Source organism: Cervus elaphus, chromosome 7 (genome assembly GCF_910594005.1).
Source record: "Cervus elaphus chromosome 7, mCerEla1.1, whole genome shotgun sequence".
Lineage (NCBI taxonomy): Eukaryota > Metazoa > Chordata > Mammalia > Artiodactyla > Cervidae > Cervus > Cervus elaphus.
This window is the reverse complement of record NC_057821.1, coordinates 48,830,640-48,857,837: the sequence shown is the minus strand read 5'-3', so window position 1 is coordinate 48,857,837 and position 27,198 is coordinate 48,830,640. Positions and strand designations below refer to the sequence as shown.

The following is a 27,198-nucleotide window of genomic DNA, read 5'->3' as shown; positions in this document are numbered from 1 at the left end:
CTGCCTTGATGTTCTTTAGAAAACTGTAGGGTTAATTGTAGGGTTAATTCAGAGGATCTCTCCTATGTATTGGCTCCCGGGATATCCGGCAGTGGGATGAACCATTTACCAAAGTGAGGCCAGAGTCTCGAGACCTCAAAAGTCACATGAGTCCTTGTGCATCTGAGAAATAAATGGCTCTCACGTCCATCTCGGGAAGGCACTTCAGGTCCGCAGCGCATGCACCATGGGGGGCAGGAGACCTCACTCAGAGAACCTCTGCCCACGGTTCCCTCTCTTCTGAGATGAGGTGGACTCCAGGGTCAAAGAGAGGTCAGGAAGGTTTAGAGAAAGATTATACTATCAAGTCTGGCAGTCGGTTCAATCTCCTTAGAAAGAACTCCGAACTACACAGAACACCAGAATTTTCCAAAAATGGAGCAAAGACAAAAATAGTTTTTAAAGATGGTAAAACTGGAAGATGATACCTATACTGCACCTCACTGTGCAGGAAATTTCCCTGAATACAGAAACCTTGTATGTTATCTACCCAGTGGTTAGGACAGACACTGCTGTCTTAATGGCTGATTACCAGGTAATTCTCGATTAAACTCCAATTTGAATACCACCTCTGGGTGTCTCCTAAACTGACGTGATGGCTGCAGGAATGGGTAATCGCACTAGCTCTCCAGGTACGTAAAGAACTCACTACTTTGGTTCCTATGAGGCAGCATCTTTCAGCTGTGTCTGTGGGGCATGACAGCGGTCAACAGGAACGGTAAAGACATCGCCACAGAACTAGTTACATTGCCTCGTTGCAAAATACTGGCTCGGGCGGTTGATTGGGCTGAAACACCCAAATTATGGCCTCTGAATGAGAGCAGAGAGAAGCAGCAAGTGTGCTCCGGGGCATCTATCCGTGTTGGCTAAGGGCCCCCCATCATGCTTGGCACCCTTTCCCAGGCCTCCTTGCTACCCACCTGAATGAGCTTTTTTCCTGGTTAGCTCTCTCTCTCTCTCTGTTGTTACATTGGGAGCATAAATAGAATCACATCTAAAGGTTAGGGATTAGGGACCCAAGGCAAGGACATCAGACAATAAGCTACGGTCACAGGTTGTATGCCACTCAGGTAGTGAAGGGCTTGGAACTGGGGAGCCAGGCAAGGATCCCCAAACAGGGGAAGAACACACTGATCCTTAGCCCGGCAGGACGTCAGAAATGCAGGTGGGCAAAGCTGAACAGTGGGGGTGTGATTCTCAACAGTTAGTTAGAATCAACCAAGATGGAGAGCCTGCTCAGCTGGCACCAGTGGTACAGAAAGTCTGCCAAAGCAGGAGACACAGGGGACACGGGCTTGATCCCTGGATCAGGAGAATCCCCCGGAGCAGCAAATGGCAGTGCAGTGTTCTTGCCTGGAGTAGCCTGGTGGGCTACAGTCCCTGGGGTCACAAAGAGTGGGACGTGACGGAGCACAACAGCAGGAACCCAGGTTGGATACCGGAGTCTGAGCTCCTGGAATTTCACTGTTCTGAAATGCCAAAGCATTTCTCACTGGAATGCCATGCCAAGCATATAGGCTCCGATCTCTGTAACACTGTAATAACCGGAAATATGTGATTTCAGCTGATAAATTATGCAGGTGCCCTTCTAAGTCTGCACCCAGGCTGTCTTAGAGACGCAGATCCTGAAAAGCAGGAAATTGTGCTTGTCCAATATTGACACTTACCACCCTGCAGTGATACATGGGGCTGAAAATATGAGTGAAGATGTCCTTGACAATGACAAATGTTAAGTAGCTCACCTGACCGTAGCTCCAGCTCCTGCTCTTGATGTCATTGAAGTCTCCATGAAAAATAACCCCGATGTCATTCAGGACGTATTCTTCTCTTTCTTTTTCATTATCCAAGTACACAGCATCCTCTGCATTGGAATTTAAACATAATGACTATTAACCAAACCAGAAAGTTTCTGCACACTTGAAAGTTTATTCTGATCATAAATTGCAATTACTGGTGATTTTAACAATGGTGAACAAAACTGGCCAAGATCAGTCTGCAAACGATGACTCTTGTCATCAAAATGCTGACACGTTTTGGCTAAGTTCCAAGTAGCACAATCAAACTGATGAGTCTCCTGAAACATTTTAGGATTCTGGTGCATCAGTGGTTTCAGAATCAGAATTCTATAATGTAGATAAAAATCTGTAACACACATATCAAAAAATAATTTCCAAAGTATTAACATTAAAAGAATTAGAGATGATTTTATAACAAGTCTGGGGCATATTAGCAGGCTGGAGAGTTCATGGGTCATGCCTGGTTTGTGGCCCATTGGGGAGAGGAGGGAGGCTGGGCATTGTCTCCTTTCAAGGAACAATCTTGGTGCATGTGCTGGTAAGAGTGTGTCCGATCGGCCTCTCTGATCATCTTCCTCCACTGCAGGGACTTCTCTTATCTATTTTAGAAGCATTAGTTTACTGATTTTTGGCTGTGCTGGGTCTCCATCGCTGTGTGGGCTTCTCCTAGCTGTAGAGAGCGGGCGCTTCTTTGGAGATGTGATTGGAGGGCTTTTCAATGCAGTGGCTCCTCTTGTCATGGCTCCTGGGCTCTAGAGCACAGGCCCAATAGCTGTGGCTCCCGGCCTTGGTTGCTCAGCAGTAAGTGGATTCCTCTCGGATCGAGGGTTGAACCCATGTCTCCTGCACTGGCAGGCGGATTCTTTACCCCTGAGCCACCAGGGAAACCCACAAGGACTCTTCTTGCCTGTGGCTCTAATCTCAGGAAAACCTTGCTCCCCATCTGCCTACTGAGGAATCAGCCTGGTACTTATTCCCAGGCCAGGCATGAAAGCAGCCAAAGCATCTTTAACACACAAGGGACCACACAGGTATAAGTTCTACTCAGGTCAGTGTGCATCCTTGGCAATTGTCAGTTTCAGGTCTGAACGGAGATGTGGCTCATCACATTTCTCTGGCCCAGGTCGTCCTTGCCATCCTGCTACTTTCTTGGGGATCTTTCCTTCCCATTTCCTGGTAAGGCTTTTACCATCCCTCTGGAGTTGTTGTTGCTCAGTTGCTCTGTCGTGTCCGACTCTCTCTGACCCCATGGACCACAGCATGCCAGGCTTCCCTGTTCTCACTGTCTCCCAGAGTTTGCTCAAACTCATGTCCATTGAGTCGGTGATGCCATCCAACCACCTCATCTTCTGTTGACCCCTTCACCTCCTGCCTTCAATCTTTCCCAGCATCAAGGTCTTTCCCAATGAGTCAGCTCTTTGCATCAGGTGGCTGAAGTATTGGAGTTTCAACTTCAACATCAGTCCTTCCAATGAATATTCAGGGTTGCACATTAGAATCATTCGGGTAGATTTAAAAACTGTAGATTCTTGAGTTGAACTCTAGATCAATCGGATCACAATCTCTAGGAGCAGGAGTGAGATCCAGGCAGCAGGATATTAAAAAATTAATTAATTAACTAATGAGCTAATTTTAAGCTCTCCCGTGAGTCTGATGTGCAGCCACAGTTGAGAACAAATGTCCCAGCCCCCTGATGTTCACAGAATGGTGGAAAGACCAGCAGCATCAGCACCACCTGGAGCCTCGTGAGAAATGCAATTTCAGGCCTCAGCTCAGACCCACGGAGTCAGAATCTGCATATTAACAAGGTCCCCAGGGATCTGTGTATATATTAAAGTTTGCCCGGTGCTGCTCCATCCAACCAGCTTGGACCCCCGTTCCAGGCCGTATTATAGCATTGATCAAATCTTCTGGAGATTTCATGGTCTGTTCTGCACTCCAGCACTTTCTTGTAACTTCTGTTCTGTTCTTTGCCTCTTGGCTACCATTTGCCTGGTTTCATGTAACTGTCAACACACGCAGGCACTGACACACATACACACATTTACATACACACTACTGACCAATAAACTGCACACATTTAAAATATGTAATTTCACAACCAAAATAATAAACATAAGCATGCATGCATGCTAAGTCACTTCAGTTGTATCTGATTCTTTGTGATCCAAGGGACTGTAGCTGGCCAGGCTCCTCTGTCTATGGGATTTTCCAGGCAAGAATACTGGAGTGGGTTGCCATGCCCTTCTCCAGGGGATCTTCCCAATCCAGGGATTGAACCACTGTCTCTTATGTCTCCTACATTGGCAAGAAGGTTCTTTACCACTAGCAGCACCTGGGAAGCCCAATAAACATATACGTCACCCCCAAAATTTCCTTGTTCCTCTTTGTAATTCCTCCCTCCCAAGCCTGTCTCAGACCCCCAACCCCTACCAGGGAAACATTAATATGCTTTTTGTCACTGAAAGTTATCAGTGTGCTTACTTCTTCTATTCATCTATTAAATGTCAGATTTTTCCTTTTTGTGACTCAGAGAAAGAAAAATTTATTGAATAAATAAATTTAATAAGGTCTTTCCTAGTGGTTCAGTGGTAAAGTATCCACCTGCCAATGCAGAAGACATGGATTCAATCCTTGGATTGGGAAGGTCCTCTGGAGGAGGAAATGGCAACCCACTCTAGTATTCTTGCCTGGAAAATCCCATGGACAGAGGAGCCTGGCAGGCTACAGTCCATGGGGTTGCAAAGAGATACAACTCAGTGACTATACGGCAGCAGCATATTTAATAAGGAGAAGCATATTAAATAAGTCTTTAAACAGTGTAGTTTATTCATTTATGGCATGCCAGGATAAATGAAAAGAACTTTCATCTTCAAATGCTATGGGTAACCTATTGTGTAAATGTAGATATTTTGTAAAATAACCTTTAAACTGTAAATGGACATGTGTTTGGTCAGATTGTTTTAAGTTTAATTTGATTTTTTTTCTCTTTTTTCATATGAAAACTACTTTAGCAATAATTAATTCCATGATTACTACATTCTGCTATTAAAGGATGTTTGTTAGTACCCCAACACTGCAGAAATCCTGATGAGTATGAACTCATTCTATTCATCCTTGTCAATTAAGTTAGTTCTTTCTTGACAAATAAACCCTTTGATCTTTCTTGACAAATAAACTCTTTGATACTTTCAACCAGAAATAAGTCTCAGAGCTATTTCTGAGTAGAGTTTGTATGAAATAAAAGATGTTTAGATTTGGTAATAACTTTTCCAAGCTGATCTCTCTTGAGCAAGATACTTTTTCAGTGCTTTTGTTTTGTTAGACTACACTTTCCCTGAAATATTTTTGTAACACAAATTTTTTGTATTTTTGTCATTTGAAAAAGTTGTAGTACAGCTGGTCTGCAATTAAGTCACAAATTTAAAGCTGCTGCTGCCTTTGTAAGTCAAAATATAGGTGATTTTGTCCTGGTATATTGTCATTCCACCTGCTACTGGACCTAGAATCCCGTGGATCTTCCAGTTACCATTCATTTCTTCACAGTCCACAAATGAAGAATAGGAACTTCAGTGAATGCATCTATTAATCCTGTTGGGAGGTGAAACTCATTCCACCAGAATTAGTTTCTAATTTTTCACTAAAATGATGATACAGACTGAGGACATATCACTCTGAAATTGGAAGGCATTCCCACTTAAGGCTCCAAAGTGCCTTACTCAGCTGAGTTCCAGGTTACTAGTCATAATTTTATTCACCCATTGGAGAATTTGATTCATTTAAATGTTGGGAGATGGCCATTTTAAACTACTGTTGTATATGTCTGTTTGGGGAAGTTACAAAAAGAAAATAAGAAAGAATGTATATGAAGGGCGAGGCTGGTTATTTTTCCCATACAGTTGTGCTTTTGCTCATATGACTGATAAATTAATTTTTGCATTCACTGCTTCCCTGGTGGCTCAGACGGTAAAGAATCTGCCTGCTATGCAGGAGACCTGGGTTCAAGTCCTGAGTTGGGAAGATCCCCTGGAGAAACACATGGCTCCCCACTCCAGTATACTTGCCTGGAGAATCCCATAGACAGAAGAGCCTGGTGGGCTACAAAGAGTCAGCCATGACTGAGCAACTAACACTAGGATTTTTCACCAGTAAACATTATTACTAGCAGATTTGCCTATTTCCACTGCCCTTGCAATACTTTGAAGTGTTTCAAACAGAGCATACTATAATAATCAAAAACTTAATTCCATTATAAGAAAATATCAAATAACAACAAAAAAAATAGCATAAAAACTCATGATGCATTTTCTCTTTAAAGAATCACATTTTTTTTTTTTTAGTTCTGTCCACTGAAAAGAGCTAGAAAAAACAACCAGTGTAACAGCAGCAAGTGCCCTTGAGCCTGGTTATGGTCTCTGAGTGCCATTTCTCCTCCTCTCCCCTCCCCATTAAAAGGTATCCAGGCTCCTTAAGAAAAATGATTGGAGGTCTCGGTCAGGGAAATGTATAAGGCTAGCCTGAAGTGCTTCTTCCGACCAGAAAACAAGAAGGCTGTTAAAGATTCTAGGACTCATGACAAAGAAATCAGAAATCAACTTAAAAAAACTCCCACTGGCCAAGAACGGCACAATTAAAATATCAAAAATAATAGTCACTGCAAAAGATTAGGACACATGAAATATTTTAATATTTATAGTTTCATGGTGATTTAAAAAATGTATTGGACACCATTGTAGGGTACTACAAATCAACCCATTATTCTAAGAACTTAGAAATAAGGAAAGAGCCATGTATCTAGACCTGTTTATATGAATACTACCTCAAGGCACCGAAATCATTGATGCTAATAGATGCAAAATGAGTGGGAGATGAGACTGTCACCATTTTGCAATCCCTAATGAATTGATGGATCTAGGCTAAAATCGTTTTTAAAAGGCTAATGGGGAACTTCATAATGGATGGATGAAACTGATAACCCCGATCCCACTGGTAAATCTGAACATCACAAAAAAACCGACACGCAGACACTGTGTCTCCTGGTAGGATGGATGCCCAGGAAGCACACAGCATCTGACTTAAGAAGTAGATGCTTCCTCAGGGCTCTCTCCACACCTGCTCCAAAGAAAAAAGGAAACAATTCACTTACAGATGAATCTGATTGAGTCTCCAGTCATGTCTGACTCTGCAACCCCATGGACTGTAGCCTGCCAGGCTCCTGTGTCCAGGGAATGCTATAGGCCAGAACACTGGAGTGGGTAGCCTTTTCCTTCTCCAGGGGATCTTCCCAACCCAGGAATCGAACTCAGGTTTCCCACATTGCAGGCAGATTCTTTACTGCCTGAGCCACCAGAGAAGCCTCTAGGTAGAACTAAAAGCTTAATAGAAAATTCAGGGGTTAGAGAAACATGAGACCCATGCAAATATTTGCTATCTCTTGTCTTTTTGGTGATGGCCATTCTAACAGCTATGAGATAATATCTCATTATGGTTTTAATTTGCATTTCTGTAATGACTGTGGTGGTGGTGCTTTAGTTGCTAAGTCATGTCCTACTCTTTTGCAACCCCATGGACTGCAGCCTGCCAGGCTCCTCTGTCCATGGGATTTCCCAGCAAGAAAATTGGAGTTGGCTGCCGTTTGTTCCTCCAGAGGATCTTCCCCACCCAGGGACTGAACAGGTGTACCCTGCATCTCCAGCATTGGCAGGTGAATTCTTTACTACTGAGCCACCAGGGAAGCCCCCTTTATATACATACATATGTGTATATTTTAAAGGACAATGTATTCAATTAATGGTCCATTAAATATAAAACTTGGCTTCGCTGGTGGCTCAGACGGTAAAGAGTCTGCCTGCAGTGTGGGAGACCTGGGTTTGATCCCTGGGTCGGGAAGATCCGCTGGAGAAGGAAATAGCAACCCACTCCAGTATTCTTGCCTGGGAAATCCCATGGACGGAGGAGCCTGGCAGGCTGCAGTCCATGGGGTCGCGCAAAGAGTCAGACACGACTGAGAGACTTCACTCAACTCTCACAAAAATAAAACTATTCAGAAATACATTAGATGGATGGAAGTTCACCAAAACGGTAACAGTGATTTGTAGATCTCTGAGTTTTTTTTATGCTTTCATTATTTTTTGTGTCTGTGATAAGACTCATCATGAGAAAAAAAGTTGTTTTTAATCTGGTTTCATTTACATGAAACTACCAGTTTAAGAAGATCTTAACAAGTTCAGCTTTTTTTGCATCATTTTTTCTTCAAGAACAACACGGTGCGCTCTCTTTATTATCAATGTCCTTATCATCAATAGATGTCTTCATACAGTTATAACTCTTCCCCCTTCTTTAAGCCTCCTCTACGCTGTCCTTCCAGCATGGGCTGGGTGAAGCCTTGTTCTGTAGTGACCTGCGGATGCTGCAGTGACATGCCCCCGCTACACACAGCCTGTTCTGGGAGTTCATGATTTCTGGAACAAGTATGTGTATAGTGTTTACTCCATGCCAGGAACTTTCTAACGTGGTGCAAAAACAAACTTATTAAAACTCATCGTGAGGACTTCCCCAGTGGCTCAGTGGTAAAGAATCCACCTGCCAACGCAGGAGACTCGAGTTCAATCCCTGATCCAGGAAGACCCCACATGCCTCGGAGTAGCTAAGACTGTGCGCCCCGACGATGAGCCTGTGCTCCAGAGCCCAGGGGCTGAAACGAGAGAAGCCTCTCCGTAGGAAGCCCCCCTACCTCGAGGAGGGGTGACCCCCGCTCTCCACAGCTAGAGGAAAGCCTGAGCAGCAGCAAAGACCCCACACGGCCAAACAAATAAGTACGTAAGATTGTTTCTTTAAAAACACCCCATGACGCCTCTCAGAGGAAGGCACTGCATTTTCCCCACTTCACAGATGAGGAAACCCAGGAAGAGACAAGAAAAGTATCTTTCCCAAGGTCATTGTGCAGCTGAGAGGTGAAGCCAGGGGTTGAATACCAAGCTGTCCCCCAAATAGACTATGTTGCTGAGTCCGAGGGATCAAGTCACTGTCTCCACATAGCCCTGCGCACTGCGCCTGAGAACGTGGCAAAATAAACGCCACCCGCGGGAATGAGAGACGGGGATGGATGTCCAGGGCTCAAAGAGTGAGAGGCAAGTCCAAGAGAATGAAGGATTTACTTTTGGGCTTTGGGTTATTGTTGATGAGAAGTCATAAATTTAGGTGGCAAGTCATGAATAGGAAGGAGTTCTGTAGCTTGACTGTAGCCCACCCCTTTCCTTCCAGCCGCTGAATTAAAACTCACCTCGAAACAGGCAGGCATAATCATGACTCCACAACAAGGCAGGGGGATCAAATGCGGAGCCTCGATTTTAATTTTAAATTTATTTATGATTTTAAAGGAAGATTGAAAGTGGAAAGCAGAGCTTTCTTTCCCCTCTTTTTATTCAGATCTGTCACTTTAAAATATAGTTGTCCAAAGCTAGGATTAAAAAAAAAAAAAAATCTCATCACCATGGAAACTCTGAAAAACTCTCTGTGTTTGATAGGCTGACAAAAACAGGAAAACTCAATCATTTGCCTCTTGAGATATTGTTGGTTTCGGGGGGTGTGGTTTTTGTTTGTTTTAAAAAAATTTCTTTTATTAGTTTGAAAGGTGTAGTGAGGTTTTCTAGATCTGATGATGGAGGTGGGAAGAGATTGGTTCTGCACTTTAGTAAAATGAAGGATACTATTATTTTATTAAAAGGAAAAATAAGCTGACAAGCAACTCACTGTTCTAGTCAACCAACAACCTGAACTGTGAGAAAGTAGAGTGTGCGTGTGTGCGCACGCATATGCGTGTGCAAGTGTGGGGACTATACTTCTCAACGGTGGGAGAGCTGATGGGAGAAACCAGGTCTACAGGGCTGTAGAGCTGGGACGGCCACACCAGGGACCTGCTGACAACCTCTTGATCCTAAGCGACCTCTGGCCAACAACCAGCTCCAACAGTGAAACCCACAAGGAGACTCGGCGCCATTGCTGAGTGTGGGTTCATACCTCCGTGCACTTTAGCCAGAGCAGACCTTCAGCATGCCTTGTAAACAACCACTCCTCCTGGGTGACTACCAGGAGGCAAGGGGTAAAGAAGAATGGCCTCATTGATTTTATAATTCCTCCAGTGGGAGGAGTAGCGCAACTTAAAAAAAAAAAAAGAAAATTGTGAGCTGAGAACTGCTAGGACTCACTTCCAGGGCTGATTTCTGGCCCCCTTGGAAATTACCACTGACCTCCCCACCCAGAGAAAGAATTTATAACAAACATGTAAAAACGAATGCTGCGCCTATTGATTTTAGTATCTGCATAACCTCGGAGGGTGAGGGAGGGCTGTTCATCACCACCTGGGCTGAAAATTTCCTTTTGCTTATTTTCATGCGATTTTAAACTTAAAGCAAGCCCCACTTCTAAGGTCGTTAAAGTCAAGCCTGGCAAAGGGATCAGAGAAAACCGTGGCGCTAGAGTGCTCTCCTATATTTTATCTCCAATGAGACTCTTGAACTGCTTAAGTCACAGTCTGGTTCTGTTTGAGATCAATTAGAAACAATCGTGGTTTGACCTCTTCAAAAAGGCGAAATGTCTCACCTTTTTGGTAAAAGGAGAGATTTTGAGTGAGAAATTAGAAACAATTTTGGGGGCTTTCCTGGTGGTTCAGAGGGTAAAGAATCTGCCTTTAATGCAGGAGACCCAGGTCCGATTCCAGGGTTGGAATGATCCCCTGGAGAAGCGAATGGCAATTCCCTTCCAGTACTCTTGCCTGGGAAATCCCAAGGACAGAGGAGCCTGGCGGGCTGTAGTCCATGGGGTTGCAAAGGGCTGGACACGACTGAGTGACTAAGACTTTTTACTCTGCTCCCCTTTATACAAAAGCTGAGTGCCACTAAAGACAGAGGCAAGACCTGCTGGGTGGGTGTCATCAGCGCCCCAGGGACTGACCCTCTCTGTGGGGCACATGTGACTCCAGACTGGTGTCATCATGACATGGTTTTCCATCTCAAGTACATCAGAAGGGTGGTGATCCCCGAGGCTGTGCTCGAGGCAGATGATTCCCACCTATGGGCACTGGGAAACACTGGGGTATATTTACTGCTGAGGTGGCTCAGCTGCGTCTGATTTTGCGAACTGTAGCCTGCCAGGTTCCTCTGTCCATGGAATTTTCCAGGCACGAATACTGGAGTGGGTTGCCATGCCCTCCTCCAGAGGATCTTCCCGACTCAGGGATCAAACCCACATCTCTTACGTCTCCTGCATTGGCAGGCGGGTTCTTTACCACTGAGCTACCAGGAGAGCCCCTGGAGTACAGTAAGGACTGGCATTTCCAGCATCTGCGCTTTATTTCTGGAAGGGTCCAGAGCCACTGTCTTCCTAAAATGGTTTAATTCAACCTCCTTAGGGGCCTGCCTTTGTGCCTGTGAACTCTGGAATGAAACCAGTGCATGAGACACCCAGCAAGTGATTTCTCAACTGTTGGGTCTATTCCCTGCAAAGAAACTGCATCATATCACCGCTCAGGCCAGCTTGGGAAGTTTAGTTGATTTGTGCTATATTTCCAGTTTTGCTGGTTAAGGACTTTTTAGTGTACTTAAATATCTTTAGAAGACAGACTATTATTCATGAAACAATTCTACAAAGAAAAATGTCAGATATTCTTTACTTAGCACATATTCTCAAAGGGAGCCTGTGCCCTTGTTGGGATGTTTAAATTTTTTCTTTTTTTGCAAAGAAAGCTTGTTTGATCTTTTAGCTATCAACCTGGTTTTATTTTTATTTATTTATTTTTAACAGTGGGCTTTTCCAGTGTTGATTAGAACATCATAGAAGCTTCCCAGCTGGCATCTACTTCCTGTTTCTCTTATTCCACAATACAGGACACCAGTGGTTCTGGTTCTGAAAATAAAAGAGCCTGTTGTTCAGTTGCTCAGTTATGTCTGACTCTTTTAGACCCCATGGACTGTAGCATGCCAGGCTGCCCTGTCCTTCACTATCTCCCAGAGTTTCTTCAGACTCATGTCTGCTGAGTCGGTGATGCCACCCAACCATCTCATCCTCTGTCGCCCCCTTCTTCTCCTGTCCTCAATCTTTCCCTGCATCAGGGTATCCATGTTTTAGCCCCAGCTTGTTTCCTGATTTTCTGGATGACCTTGAAAATTTTATGTAATACCACAGGGTCTGATTTTTCTTTTGCAATATGAAGCTGATAATCCCCTTCCTGCCTCTTGCAGTGGTGGTTATTAATTCAGTTTGGCAAACATTCACGAGCCTTACCTCTGTGCCATGTTAGACTGAAAGAGGAGGATCCTGCTTTCTGAAACACAGAATGCAGGAAGACGCCGGCTTTGAGCATCCTCTGAAGGTATGTAGGAGGAAGGGTGAAGAAGGAGGGGATATATGTATACTCATGGCTGATTCACTTTGTTGTATGGCAGAAGCTAACACAACATTGTAAAGCAATTGTACTCCAATGACTAAAAAAAAAAAAATGAACCACCCAGCTCAGGAATTCTAAATGAAGTGAATCGGCAGCTGAATTCTGGAATAGACCGTCCAAACTTGCTCCTTCCAGAAACAGCTTCAGACCTTGAATCTGGGGTCATCCATGTGCCATTGAAAATAATGTCTACTGTGAGCTCCCTGGGTTCTCTTCTGATTGATGTCACACCAGATAACGCTCACTTGCTGTAAGGATGAATGGGCCTCTACTGATTCCGACACTTGCAAGAGAGATATATGCTATTTCGTTAAATACAAGGCCTGAATGCATAAGGGCTTCAAATTGTCACATAAGCTCTGTTAAAACTTCTTAAAAATTCAGTTAGCCAACCATCTGACTGCTAGGGGCTGCAGAGGGTGCAAAGATAATCCACTAGCCCGTCGCCCCCACTCCCTAACTAGGCCAGGGCCCCTATTACATGTTCTTGTTCTGCCATGACTCCTTTCCCAGCTTTTCAGTGTCGTAATTCATGTTTATTAGCAGCTCATTTGTGAAACCGTCACCAGATGCTCTTTGAGGACGAAGATTGTCTTTTTCACTAACATATTCCCAGTGCCTACTTCAGCATTGATCCTTAATATGTGTGAATGAATAAATAATAGTGCTGTAGTACCCATGGGTAATTATGCTGTCATGAGCATTGTGGGAGACATACTATTACTATTTGTGGGTTGATGAATGAATGGCTCTAGCCTGAGGGTATAAATTCTGGTCTGGGCTCAACGGTCTCCAAGAGGAAGGGGTGTCGGTCATTGTTACCCCGGGAATACCCGGCCTGGTACATCACTTCGTTCTGCACTGAAGGGTCTAAAAGACCACGTATAATTATGAAGCAAATAGTACAAGAATGAATGTCAAAATAATATACAGTTTGTTCATATTAATTACTTCCTATTAAAAGCATCCAGATACTGGAAATTGATTTCTTTACACTAAATTTGATAGATTTCTTTGTTTAAAGGAAAATGCAAAAGTTATAGTGAATAAGAAGTTAGAGGGACTTCTTTGGTGGTTCAGTGGTTGAGAGTCCAAGCTGCCAATGCAGGGAGCACAGCTTCAATCCCTGGTCAGGAAAGGAAGGTCCCACATGCTGTGCGGTGCGGCCAAAGGTAAAAAATAAATAAAGAAACAAGGAAAGAAATCAACCACTTGGGGGAAATGTTAGAAATACCAGATGCTAATTTAGGATCAGATGCTAAAAGAGAGGTCTACACACATGTACCCACAGCACACGTCCCCCACGCACTGTGCACGACTTTGACTTTCTTCAAACGGTAAGGCACGGGGTTACTGCCAGCTTATCTGTGGTGATGGGTGCAGTGCACCTAGAGAGCATTTACTTGGAGTGATTAAATCAACGCAGCAAGCGTTTATTAAACATTAAGTATGTACCAGACCACTGAGACACCTGCCAATGCAGGAGACACAAGAGATGCAGGCTTGATCCCTGGGTCGGCAAGATCCCCTGGAGAAGGAGATGGCAGCCCACTCCAGCATTCTTGCCTGGACAATCCCAGGGACGGAGCATGGTGGGCTACGTCCATAGGGTTACAAAGAGTCAGACACGACAAAGTGACTGAGCAAGCGTGCGTGTACCAGATACTGTGCTAGGATGAGGTCTGGGTGAATTCAGGGAGCATCAGTGATGGGGAATGAGGTGGGAAACAAGTGGTTAAGAAAAGGCGAGCCCCATGAAAATGACTGATGCCCTATCAAAGAGGGCTGTCAAATGTTGCCCCAAGGACTAAGCATAGGCTGGGAGGACATTGACATCTTTCAAGGTACACGATCTGGCACTAATTCTAGACGACCAATCTGGAAAGGTTTGAACTGAAATAGGAAAATGCATTCAACAATTCAGAATTCCTGAGTGGTCAGAAAAATGAGATGACTTCACACTAAACGCCCGACTCTCCTGCTGCCTTTGTGGGTTCAGTTGTCTCTCCAGCACCCAGAGAAGGGCTCCTTTCTGGGATGGATCTGAAGCCTGGTTAGCACAATTAAATAAAAAAGCTAACCAATAATTCTCCCTCCATCCACCCCTGGCCTCCGTAACGCGGTATGGCTATTGATCCCCAGTAATGATTTAGTGATTAAGCAGGATAAATTGCCTAGGAATGCAAAGCAAGCTAAAGGGCCCCCAGCAACACAGCGGAACATTCCTTATCAATCAGCGCCGTACTTGCCTGCGTAGTTTTCAGTCCCGTGTCCTGAGTCACCTTGGACTTCACTTCCACGGTGCGTGTGTGTTATCTGCAGCATCTTGCCCACCTGGCTTTACTTGGACAACTTCTGATTTCCTCTTGTGTGATCTTTTCCACTTGGGCAGTGGTCTCTTTTTTAATCTCCTTTATAATTGCCAGATCACATCTCTAAGAGTCCCGTGTTATGAATTACGTGTGTTACGTTCTGTGTTACTGCACATGCAAGCATAACACTGCTGACTGTGAAGTTACAGTGTATCTGGTTGTGTGTGAGGTTCATTGTGCAGCCCCCGTGTTGGACTGTGCTTTGGGCTCTAGGCTGGGCAAGGCTGTTACCATCAACCTTGAACCTTGTCTCATAGATAAGGATTAGTGGGTATAAGAGGATGGGGGAGGCAGGCGGGAAGCATAGGATTAGCTCGAATACTGGAATAGATAACTCAAATAAAGGGTCAGGAGGATCCAGATTTATGTTATACCCAAGCAGAAAACTTTGTTCACTGATTGTCTGTATGTAAGTTCATATCCACCCTGACTCAAATGCAACTCTCATGTTCAAAATCAGCATTAATACAGACTCATTTTGGAAGATATTGGAGAGCAATGTATATGGAATAGGATGATGTGGGAAATCTTTGGTCTTACGTCAGCTTTTATATGTTTCATTACCTTATTTCTTAAGATCTAAAGTGGACTCTCTCCCCTGAGTGTCACTGCAATGTTTGCATCTGCCTCTGAAACTTAAGATCAGCCTCACACCAAGTATGGAGGCAGAAATAAGGAAGGGCAGAGATGGGGACAGGGAAAAATACTGTGTGTGATGGAGTTCTTAAATTGGATTGGTAGAGAAATCCTTGGACTTGACTAAGTTTATTTGAATATAACTAGATTACGCTTCTGCAGCAGCCAGAAGGAAAGACTCAAAATAGCAGCAGAGATTAAGCTGTATTATATTAAAGTTACATGTTTGCACATCCAGAGTTATGATTTATAAAGTTTGCACCCACTGTGCATTTAAACAAGTTTTCAGAATTCATTAGACTTATGCTTTCTGTACTTGAATTAAGGAGATAAAAGTTAGTTTCACTATAGACAAGGTCAACTTTATTTTATTTTTTTGAAGCCAGATTATGAATCCTAATAGTTTTGGCTCAGATGGTAAAGCGTCTGCCTGCAACGCGGGAGACCCGGGTTAGATCCCTGAGTTGGGAAGATCCCCTGGAGAAGGAAATGGCAACCCACTCCAGTACTCTTGCCCAGAAAATTCCATGGATGGAGGAGCCTGCTGGGATATAGTCCATGGGGTCACAAAGAGTCGGACACGACTGAGCGACTTCACCTTCACCTTCACAGGTGCTGTGCAATATTATACAAATTACAGGTGTGCATATATGATATACTGATTCATAATTCTTAAAGATTGCACTCCATTTATAGTTACTATAAAACATTGGCTATGTTCCCTGTGCTATACAATACGTCCTTGTAGCTTATTTTATACCTAATTGTTCGCACCTCTTGATTCCCTACCTCTATATTGCCCCTCCCTATTCCATTTCCCCACTGGTAATCCTTAGCTTGTTCTCTGAGAGTCTGCTTGTTTTTTGTATGTTCACTAGTTTGTAATATTTTTTAGATTCCACATATAAGTGATATCATACAGTATTTGCCTTTTTCTTTCTGACTTATTTCATTTAGCATGCCTTCCAAGTCTATCCATGTTGCTGCAAGTAGTAAAATTATGTTATTTTTTATGGCTGCATAATATTCTATCATATCCCCCTGGAGAAGGGAATGGCTGCCCACTCCAGTATTCTGGCCTGGAGAATTCCATGGACAGAGGAGCCTGGCGGACTACAATCCACAGAGTCACAAAGAATCAGATACAATCGAGTGACTAACACCTAGTATATTTATATGTCTTATCTTCTGGATCCTAACAATTCTGAAAGTCAAGGCAAAGAAGCCCATTTTGTTAACAGAGCAATAACATACACAGAAGCAATACCATCAGCATATTCACTTCACAATTAACTAGTTGTGCAATTCTAGGCAATCTTCAATTATTTCTTGGAATAAATTTATAGCAGCATTAACTTCAAGTTATAGCCTCATAAAATGAAAGCAAATTTTGCATCATTTTCTGTCCTTAAAACATGGAAAGTGGATGTAGGAAAGGAGCATGTCTTCTAGAATAATTCTGCTATTGATCCAAAAAGAGATGCATTAGAAATATATGAATTATTTTCATAGTGAGATAATAAATACCAGGCCCTTACCTTCACACCAAGGGTTGAAGAGAATGTATGTGTCCGTTTCTGGGTTTCGGCTGGTGCGGATGACCCCGTAGGGGGTCCAGACAGCCACGTACATGCGGAACTTCCCCACAATGCAGTCTGGAGAAGACTGGACAGACAGCCGGACAGACCTGTCCTCTCTCATGATCACTTTGGCGCCCCACTTGCCACTCTGCAGCTCAGAGACCACAGGGACTGGAATGTAGGTTCCCTTATTCTCCTGGGGGTAGCGACCTACGAGCAGAAAGAAGAAACACAGCGCTGAGATTTCACAAGCTAGCTTCGTTCCCACTCTGTCCCTTTAATAGCCGAAGGTGGAAATAATTCATTAGACTTGAAATGATAAAACTTGGGTTTGAATTTCACTTTTGCTGCCAACTTGCTGCCTGATGGCAGTCAGTTTTCATAACTTTTTGAAGGTCGGATTAGTCTGGTTTATATTTTTTAAAAAAGAATGACAGTACTTAGAAAGATTTTGTTTGTTGGTCAATGGACTCAAATAAGATGAAGAAATACTAATTCTGGATGCAAAACCAAAACAGAACTTATAGGGTGATGTGACGCCATCAGCACCAGAAATTATGCTCTCTAAAGACTTAGAACAGCTCTTTTAGGGGCATCAGGGCTTCCCACGTGGCTCTGGTGGTGAAGAAGCTGCCTGCCAAGGCAGGAGACATGAAAGAGCCAGGTTCCGGCCCAGGGTCGGGAAGATCCTCCGGAGGAGGACACGGCAGTCCACTCCAGCAGTCTTGCCCAGAGAATCCCACGGACAGAGGAGCCTGGCGGGCTACAGTTCATGGGGCTGGAAACAGTCGGACACGACTGAAGTGAATTCACACACATAAGGGGCATAAGGCAAGTGTTTTTGTGCATTCTGAATGCAATTTCATTATTTGTTTATACTACTTATAATAGAACTCCATTTATAAGTTGTCCATATGTAATTCATTTTGTATTTAACTGAAACATGTTTACTGCCAACGTTGTATTTAGTAAATTTAGGCTTATGTCTTGGGCAAGAATTCAGGCTCCAGAGGCAAATTGTTTAGGTTTGAATCTTGGCTATGCTACTTATTACCTTTGCAATCTCTGGCAAATTAAAAGAGGGTGTGATGGCATGGGTTGGGAGGGAGGCTTAAGAGGAAGAGGAGATATAGGTGTGTGTGTGTGTGTGTATATATATATGTGTGTATATACATATATATGTAAATACATATGTAAAGTATGTGTATATATATATATATACTTTTGAATTCGAGTCTTGTCCGACTGTTTGCAACCCCATGAGCTGTAGCCCGCCAGACTCCTCTGTCCATGGGAACTAACACCAAAAAAAAAAAAAAAAAGATGTCCTTTTCATCATAGGGGACTGAAATGCAAAAGTAGGAAGTCAAGAGATACCTGGAGTAACAAGCAAGTTTGGCCTTGGAGTATAAAATGAAGCAGGGCAAAGGCTAATAGAGTTTTGCATAGAGAATGCACTGGTCATAGCAAACACCCTCTTCCAACAACACAAGAGAGGACTCTACACATGGACATCACCACATGGTCAATACCGAAATCAGATTGATTATGTTCTTGTCAGCTGAAGATGAAGAAGCTCCATACAGTCAGCAAAAACAAGACTGGGAGCTGACTGTGTCTCAGATTATGAACTCCTTATTGCAAAATTCAGACTTCAATTGAAAAAAGTAGGGAACCACTAGACCATTCAGGTATGACCTAAATCAAATCCCTATGATTACACAGTGGAAGTGACAAGTAGATTCAAGGGATTAGATCTGATAGACAGAGTGCCTGAAGAACTATGGTTGGATTCTTGTCATTGTACAGAAGGCAGTGATCAAAACTGTCCCCCAAAACAAGGAAATCCAAAAAGGCAAAATGGTTGTCTGAGGAGGCCTTATAAATAGCTGAGAAAAGAAGAGAAGTGAAAGGCAAAGGGTTAAAGGAAAGATATACCCACTTGAATGCAGAGTTCCAAAGAATAGCAAGGAGAGATAAGAAAGCCTTCCTCAGTGATCAATGCAGAGAAATAGAAGAAAACAATAGAGGAAAACAATAGAATGGGAAAGACTAGAGATATCTTCAAGAAAATTAGACATACCAAGGGAATGTTTCATGCACAGATGGATACAATAAAGGACAGAAATGGTATAGACATAACAGAAGCAGAAGATATTAAGAAGAGGTGGCAAGAATACACAGAAGAACTATACAAAAAAAGATCTTCATGACCCAAATAACCACAATGGTGTGATCACTCACCTAGAGCCTGGAATGCGATGTCTACTGGGCCTTAGGAAGTATCACTATGACCAAAGCTAGTGGAGGTGATGGAATTCCAGTTGAGCTATTTCAAATCTTAAAAGATGATGTTGTGAAAGTGCTGCAGTCAATATGCCAGCAAATTTGGAAAACTCAGCAGTGGCCACAGGACTGGAAAAGGTCAGTTTTCATTCCAATCCCAAAGAAAGGCAATGCCAAAGAATGTCCAAAGTACCACAGAAGTGTACTTATCTCACGCTAGCAAAGTAATGCTCAAAATTCTCCAAGCTAGGCTTCAACAATACGTGAACTGAGAACCTCAGATGTTCAAGCAGGATTTAGAAAAGGCAGAGGAACCAGAGATCAAACTGCCAACATCTGCTGGATCACAGAAAAAGCAAGAGAATTCCAGAAAGACATCTACTTCTGCTTTATTGACTACGCCAAAGCCTTTGACTGTGTGGATCACAGCAAACTGTGGAAAATTCTTAAAGAGATGGGATAACCAGACCACCTTATCTGCCTGCTGAGAAATCTGTATGCAGGTCAAGAAGCAACGTTAGAACCGGACATGGAACAACACACTGGTTCCAAATTGGGAAAGGAGTATGACAAGGCTGTATATTGTCACCTTGCTCATTTAACTTATATGCAGAGCAGGTCATGTGAAATGCCAGGCTGGATGAAGCACAAGCTGGAATCAAGATTGCCAGGAGAAATATCAATAACCTCAGATATGCAGATGATACCACCCTTATGGCAGAAAGCAAAGAGGAACTAAAGAGCCTCTTGATGAAAGTGAAAGAGGAGAGTGAAAAGGCTGGCTTAAAATGCAACATCCAGAAAACTAAGATCATGGCATCTGGTCCCATCGCTTCATGGGAAATAGATGGGGAAACAATGGAAACAGTAACAGACTTTATTTTGGGGGATCCAAAATCACTGCAGATGGTGACTGCAGCCATGAAATTAAAAGACACTTGCTCCTTGGAAGAAAAGCTATGACCAACCTAGATAGCATATTAAAAAGCAGAGACATTACTTTGCTGACCAAGGTGCATCTAGTCAAGGCTACTGTTTTTCCAGTAGTCATGTATGGATGTGAGAGTTGGCCTGTAAAGAAAGCTGAGCACCAAAGAATTGATGCTTTTGAGCTGTGATGCTGGAGAAGACTCTTGAGAGTCCCTTGGACCTCAAGGAGATCAAACCAGTCCATCCTAAAGGAAATCAGTCCTGAATATTCATTGGAAGGATTGACACTAAAGCTTCAACACTTTAGCCACCTGATGCAAAGAACTGACTCCTTAGAAAAGATCCTGATTCTGGGAAAGATTAAAGGCAGGAAGAGGAGGGATGGACAGAGGATGAGATCGTTGGATGGCATCACTGACTCGATGGACATGGGTTTCAGCAATCTCTGGCAGTTGGTGATGGACAGGGAGGCCTGGTGTGCTGCAGTCCATGGAGTTGCAAAGAGTCAGGCAGGACTGTACACTGAACTGAACTGATATATATATATATATATATATATATATATATATATATATATGTCCAATTTGTGTTGTATGGCAGAAACTAACACAGCCCTGTAAAGCAATTATCCTCCAATTAAAAAATAAAATAATCACAATAAATTACATGGCCTTTACAAATCTCTATTTTCCTCTTTTCCTCTGTCATTAAATGAGAATAATAATACTACTCAATGGTGAAATAAAATAATACATATAAGATGCTTTGCACATAATTTCTCATATACAACAAATTTTTAGCTATTATTTCAATAGAAAATTAAACATCAGAGCATTGTACCATATGTCCAGGCTCATCAAACTTTATGTATAAGCTATCTCAGAGCAAATCTTTTTTCTCTTTATTGTTGCCATTTTTGGCTAAATTCCTACTTCATGATCAACATCAAAACTAAATTTTACCGATGGGTTCCTGGAAAAACAGTCTTTGCAGTGTATTGAACCTCACAACATTCTTTAACTCTTTAGTTTCCAGTTCAGTGTATAGTCTGGTTTACCGAACAGTCAAATCCCTAGGTATTTTAAACTGGAGCAAATGTTTCATTTACAAACACCAAAATGCATCAGACATTCAATTCTAGACATGGAGAAAATTACAAATCAGACTAATATGTCTGAAAATTATTTTGATGGTAAGCCGAAGAAACTTACTGGAAACGTACTTCTATTGTTTTACATAAACCATGTAGGGAATTCTACATGAAAACAAATTAAAACAATGCTTCTTTTTGGCTTCTCCAATTACTGGGATCTTTAAAGGATGCTTTGGTAGGTGTATTGTTGCAGACAGAGCTCTCTAAGGAGGTGGCTGCATAAGTTGCCACCGTGTAATTCGGTGAGATGCTTAATCTTAATGTAAATAAATGCATGCAGCACAAGCCTGGGAGAAAGATTAGAACCTTGGTGCTTTGCTGTTGTAGGAGTATCCATTTATCAACACCCTGAATAAATATTATCACAAATCCAATAAAGTTTGAAACCGGTTTTCTGCCAAGGTATGACAGTTGTCTAGGTGGTATTCTTGGGAATACATGGGCTCAGCGTCTGGGAAGCCTGGACATGACCCATCTGTAAAAGCAGTTTGTCCCAAATGTCCCCATCCTTCCTGCATATGCTCCTCTCTGACAAGCTCAGCCCCGGGGAATAGGTTGCCCTTTCTCTGTTGCTCTTCGAGAGCCCGTTGGTGCTGGAGTATGAACATCGAATGCAATCTTGCCAGCTAAACAGGACCATATTTCATTTATTCCAGTGACTCCCGGCAGCTGTTGCCACTAAAGACTGACTTGGATTTAGAATACAAGCATTAAATATGACACAAGTTTGGTAAAAATAAACTTTCGGAGAGAAAATCTATGTCATGATGAGAGACTTAGATTAAAAAAAAAAAAGGATGAAAGGCATTTTCAAATGAATTATATAAGCAGCCTCCTTTAAGAACAGCAAAAAAAAAACTGCGAGAGTGTACGTAAAGCTGTGGGCTTCCCAGGGGGCCCAGCAGTAAAGACTCTGCCTGCCGAGGCAGGAGAAGATCCCCTGGAGAAGGAAATGGCAACCCACTCCAGGATTGCTGCCTGGAAAACCCCATGAACAGAGGAACCTGGTGGGCTACAGTCCATGGGGTCACAAAGAGTCAGACACTACTTAGCGACTAAAGAACAGCAGCAATGTAAAGCTACGTGCTGGGAGCTCCAGCGGCATCTCTGTACTAACACCCACTCTGGTCAGGAGCACTGAAATACCAACGATCACTCGTTTCCATTATTATACTTCAAGTTATAATCGCAAGGACTCCTACTAACTCTTACCTAGCAAAGTCAGGTCATTAAAAAAACGTAAAGGAAACGGACAGCCCTGTTTGTTCACGCTGGCTTTGAACCTAGTCATGATTTAACCTAAAGACTAGTTTGTCGGGAGGTCTTTTTTTCCTGCAACGGTCCTGCCCACTCTGTGCTAGGCATGAATAGCATCATTAAGCGCTAGACACAAGAGTCAGCAAAGCAGACTCCTGTCCTCACTGAGCTTACAGGCGACGGACAAGCCATGAACGTGCTGCGTAGGATGCTCCTCTTGTTGTCCCAGGACAACAGCATTGTCATCATCCTACTGTGACAGATCAGGAAACGAACACACAAGAAGATGAAGCAACTTGACCAGGGTGATGCAATGAGAACCGCGGTTGAGATTTGAACCCAGAATCCTTGCAGTAAAAATTTGACAACCTCTGCCTGAGAATTTCGTGTTTTATTGTATCAAGGGGTTTCTGTGGTTGGTCAGTGGCAAAGCATCTGCCTGCCGATACTGGAGACACAGCTCTGATCCCAGGTCTGGAAGAATCCCCTGGAGAAGGAAATGGCAACTCACTCCAGTATTCTTGCCTGGGAAATCCCACGGACAGAGGAACCTAGCAGGCTATGGTCCAGGAGGTCATAAGAGTTGGACACGACTTAGCAACTAAAGCGCCACCAGTGTCTAAGACTTGGGGCTAAGAAGAAAATACCATCACCTTGTTTTCCCTTCAAAAAGAAATATGTTACCAAACCAGGAACAAACATCTACACTGTGATTGGGTCAACATTTCATTGCCTTAAAACCTCCCAGTTAAATTCCTCAGTCTCAGAGAGTGTTGAAGACATAGGAAGTTGGTTATAACTTTTTATTGGTTTCACTGGACTCAGCTAAAATATTCAATTTCATTTTTGTGAAAGGTGTTTAGTGTTGCCAAGGCACTTCACATAGAGATGGAAATAATGTGATAGGAATGAAACTTTATTTCCTGGGGTCCCTATGAGGAAATTTTTACAGATGGGCAACTGAGGTTCCATGAGATTATCATGCACAAGACCTTTGTATCACCAGGCAGAGATGGACACAGGGCGTGGACTGAGATCTTTGGGCTGGGAAGTCCATTCTCTTCTCTCTGCAGGTCGCTGCTTCTGTGGAGGTGGTGGGGAGGGTGCTGGAGGGATTACAAAGATGAAGGAAGCCAGGAGAAGAGTAAAACGGGAAGGTTTGAAGGGACTGGAGGCGGAAGGACAGCTGGGGACGTGCAGTGGTGGACTGCAGGGATGTGAGGCGGAAGTGTGAATCCAAGGGCTTAGTGACTGGTGGCAAGAAAGAAGACCTGGTAGATGGGGGCTTCCAGAAAGGGTCTCTGGGCTGCAGCAGACGTGGATTTGTAAGGTTTCTAAGGGGACGTCAGTGGCAAAAGGGAGAAAGGAGCTCTGCTCCTTGGGTCGAGCTGGGTGGCACCAGACCAGCATTTGGAGACAAATGGGAACAGGGAGCGATTCCATTCATTCCAAAGGGAGAAGAGAGAACCCTGATTTGCAGGCCTTTTCACATGCACTGCATGCAAAAGCTGATTATTCATGTAAGACCTGGCTTGTCGATAGTACCGCAGGGTCTTGTCGGCTGCTCCCTTACACCATGTTTAATTCTGAGTGTAATGATTTCAATGACAGCGCTGGGGAGGAATTTTCCATGATTGAACCGCGCGCGAGGAAGTTGTGACAGAGTAGTATTTCATTTCGCTAAATGGCCTCTCACCTCCAGGAGCAGCACGTCTGAGACCACAATCAGCCCACGCTCCTGAGCGGCCATCCGTCAACATCCGACCGCCCACCAGCCACCCTCGGCCAAATCTGGACGCGAAATTCGGCCCTCCAGAGGTGACCACCATGCACACATTTGCTAAAAGTGAATGATGCCTGGATAAATGTTTTGTTTTTACAAATTCGTGTAACTTTTGTGTTAAAAAAGAATCTAAGCAAGAAAAGTAGAAGCAGGAAATATAATATTCCAGAAAGGATTCTCATTTTGTTTTTAATAACATAGTCTTTAAAATTGAACCACTTATTAACCATGAAAAAATATAATTACCAATTGCATTCTTTCACACTTAACTAAAATTGGTGTCAAATTCTCAAGTGGTCTAGAAATTAACATATGGTCTTAGTTTAAACGTTTGTTTTCATCTGTAAATCATTTTTGAGGCCACACAAATACTACTTGTAAGGCAAAATGCCTGTATTCACATGTCCCCATGCCTTCTTTACATATAACCTGACTCTCTCTTTACGTGTAGCATATAGGTGTGAATACAGAGACACACACCTGCCTTAACACCTCACTGCTTGGAACCAGGAGGAAGAGGATGAGAATATTTTATTCCTTTATGATTTTGTTCTTTACCAACTTTGGCTCAAAGGGCCTGAGCTCGTTGCATGGCCTCTTCATTTTCGTGTCATCCACATGGTGGGCAAGAGAAATCCACCCCCAGCTCAAACTCAGCCCTCTTTGACTTTGGGGGAGAATTTGTCTCAGTCATTCATTTTATAGATCTGGGAACACCCTGCATGCAAAGCCCTGCATAGGTAATGCTCCACAGAGGAATCTGCTGCATTAAAAAAATTAATGTTTTAGAAAGTGAATGGCTTGGAATATATTTACATTTAAATACAACATCCTATGTGGTGATGAGTCCCAGGTAGTTGAGGAAGCCCACTAATTCACCTACAGCATGGTTGGTGTAGTTGAATGAGGTTGCTAATATAATTATTCTGACTTCGCCTCACTCTGACCTACAGCCTGGGAGGAACAGCAGGGAGGAGGAGGCTGTACCTGTAATTGAAGTAGGCACGCGTCAGTCACTCCCCCTGGTGCTCTGAAATGAAGAATCATGAGCCTCAGGGCACCCCTGTTCTCATCTCTTGGACACATCATCTGTAAGTCAAGTGGCCGCGGCTGATGGTTCTTTCTGAGCTGTACTTAATAATAACACATCTGATTATGAGAGTTTTAATTAATCACCAGGAAACCCCAAATAAAACCTTTCCTCCTTATGAACTTAAATGCCTATTTTTCTTATTAAACTGAGCTGAAGATGTTATTTTATTGCCTTTATAACTCCATAGAATATCCCAGTGCCTTGGACTGAGTAAGTGTCCAGTAAATGTCACTGGACAGAACTGAGTATTTTGCAGATACCAAGTCCCATTAAGGACATCACACAGGCTTTAGAAGGCCTGGAACGAGATGCCTGTGGCAACCAGTTGTCAATTCCATGCGTCCCTCACAAGAAACGAACATTCATAGTTCTAAACTTTGTCCTTCAAGGGGTGTTTTCCATTCATGTATAAATACATTTCAGGCTGAGCTCTGACTCCACATCACTGCAGACTTTTTTAATAGTGAATTCTTATAAGAGGATTGTCTCTAAGGAACTCATGCATATATCATATCTCCAGCTGGGAAGGTAAATTTCATGATGTTAATTCATTTTTCCATTTGATTCATTTGTTTATTCCCAAGAAACACCTTTCATGTTCAAAATAATCCATCTCTTTCCAAATGGGCCCTGGAAGTATTACCATGACAGCATGATGCATGTGGCAAGGCTGGAGGCGTGAACACAGCAGCCTGGGAAAGGGAGGCAAGCCTTGTGTCAGCGGTCTTAGAGTGGAATGGGAATGCATGGGGACAAGGCCGAATAAGTCCCTGAATAACTTTTAGAAACACCAGGTTACTAACTACAAAGACAAAGCAACAGCACCAGAAAAGAAACAATCAAAAATGGCAAAAAAAAATAATCTTGGATGATGACACTTAACACGAGGGCAACACAAATGTTCAACAGAGATTCATTCATTAAGGACCTTGGAACCTGCGCTTTCTATTTAATACCTTGCCAGTGGGATGTGTGTGTGAGTGTATATACACACATATATGTTGTTATTTAGTTGCTTAGTCGTGTCTGGCTCTTTGCAACCCATGGTCTGCAGCACACCAGGCTTCCCTGTCTTTCACCAGTTCCCAGAGCTTACTCAAACTCACGTCCATTGTCAGTGATGCCATCCAACCATCTCTGTCGCCCCTTTCTGCTCCCGCCCTCAATCTTTCCCAGCATCAGGGTCTTTTCCAATGAGTCAGATCTTCGCATCAGGTGACCAAAGTATTGGAGTTTCAGCTTCAGCATCAGTCCTTCCAATGAATATTCAGGAGTGATTTCTTTAGGATTGACTGGTTTGATTTCCTTGCTGTTCAAGGGACTCTCCACAGTTTGAAAGCATCAATTCTTCAGCGCTCAGCCTTCTTTATGGTCCAACTCTCACATACATACATGTATATATATATAAAATTTACCTATCCGTATTTACCTATCTGTATTTATTTATTTGGATGTTTCCTAAAGGAAGAAAGCTTCCTGGCAGTGCTAATTCTCTGGCTGTCAGTTCAGTTCAGTTCAGTCGCTCAGTCCTGTCTGACTCTTTGAGACCCCATGGACTGCAGCATGCCAGGCTTACCTGTCCAGCAAACCAGAGAAGCAAGGGGAAGATTCTTGAGGACAGGAATTGACTTTTGTTCTAACTTTGTACATCTGGTGACTTGTATCATCTTGGAACATAGCAAGCTTAATGAATCTTTGGTAATTTCTTGATAGTTATATTCTTTAAGATGTCTTATCTACCTCATTCCACTTTCAATCCTTACTAAGATTCTTAAACTATTTTTGGAGTAGGGTGTAATTCTGTGAAATATACATGAAACCAGCACTGG

General features: G+C 43.1%; 1 protein-coding gene across 1 annotated transcript in view; it reads right to left on the bottom strand.

Annotated features, from left to right (window-relative positions):
• F13A1 (coagulation factor XIII A chain) overlaps positions 1–27,198 on the bottom strand; it is a 139,890-nt gene that overhangs the window by 77,480 nt on the left and 35,212 nt on the right. Inside the window, exons 4-5 of the mRNA XM_043908603.1 lie at positions 16,826–17,077; positions 1,782–1,900 (exon numbers count right to left, since the gene is read on the bottom strand). Coding sequence (XP_043764538.1) covers positions 1,782–1,900; positions 16,826–17,077 — 371 coding nt within the window. The remainder of the gene's footprint in view (positions 1–1,781; positions 1,901–16,825; positions 17,078–27,198) is intronic.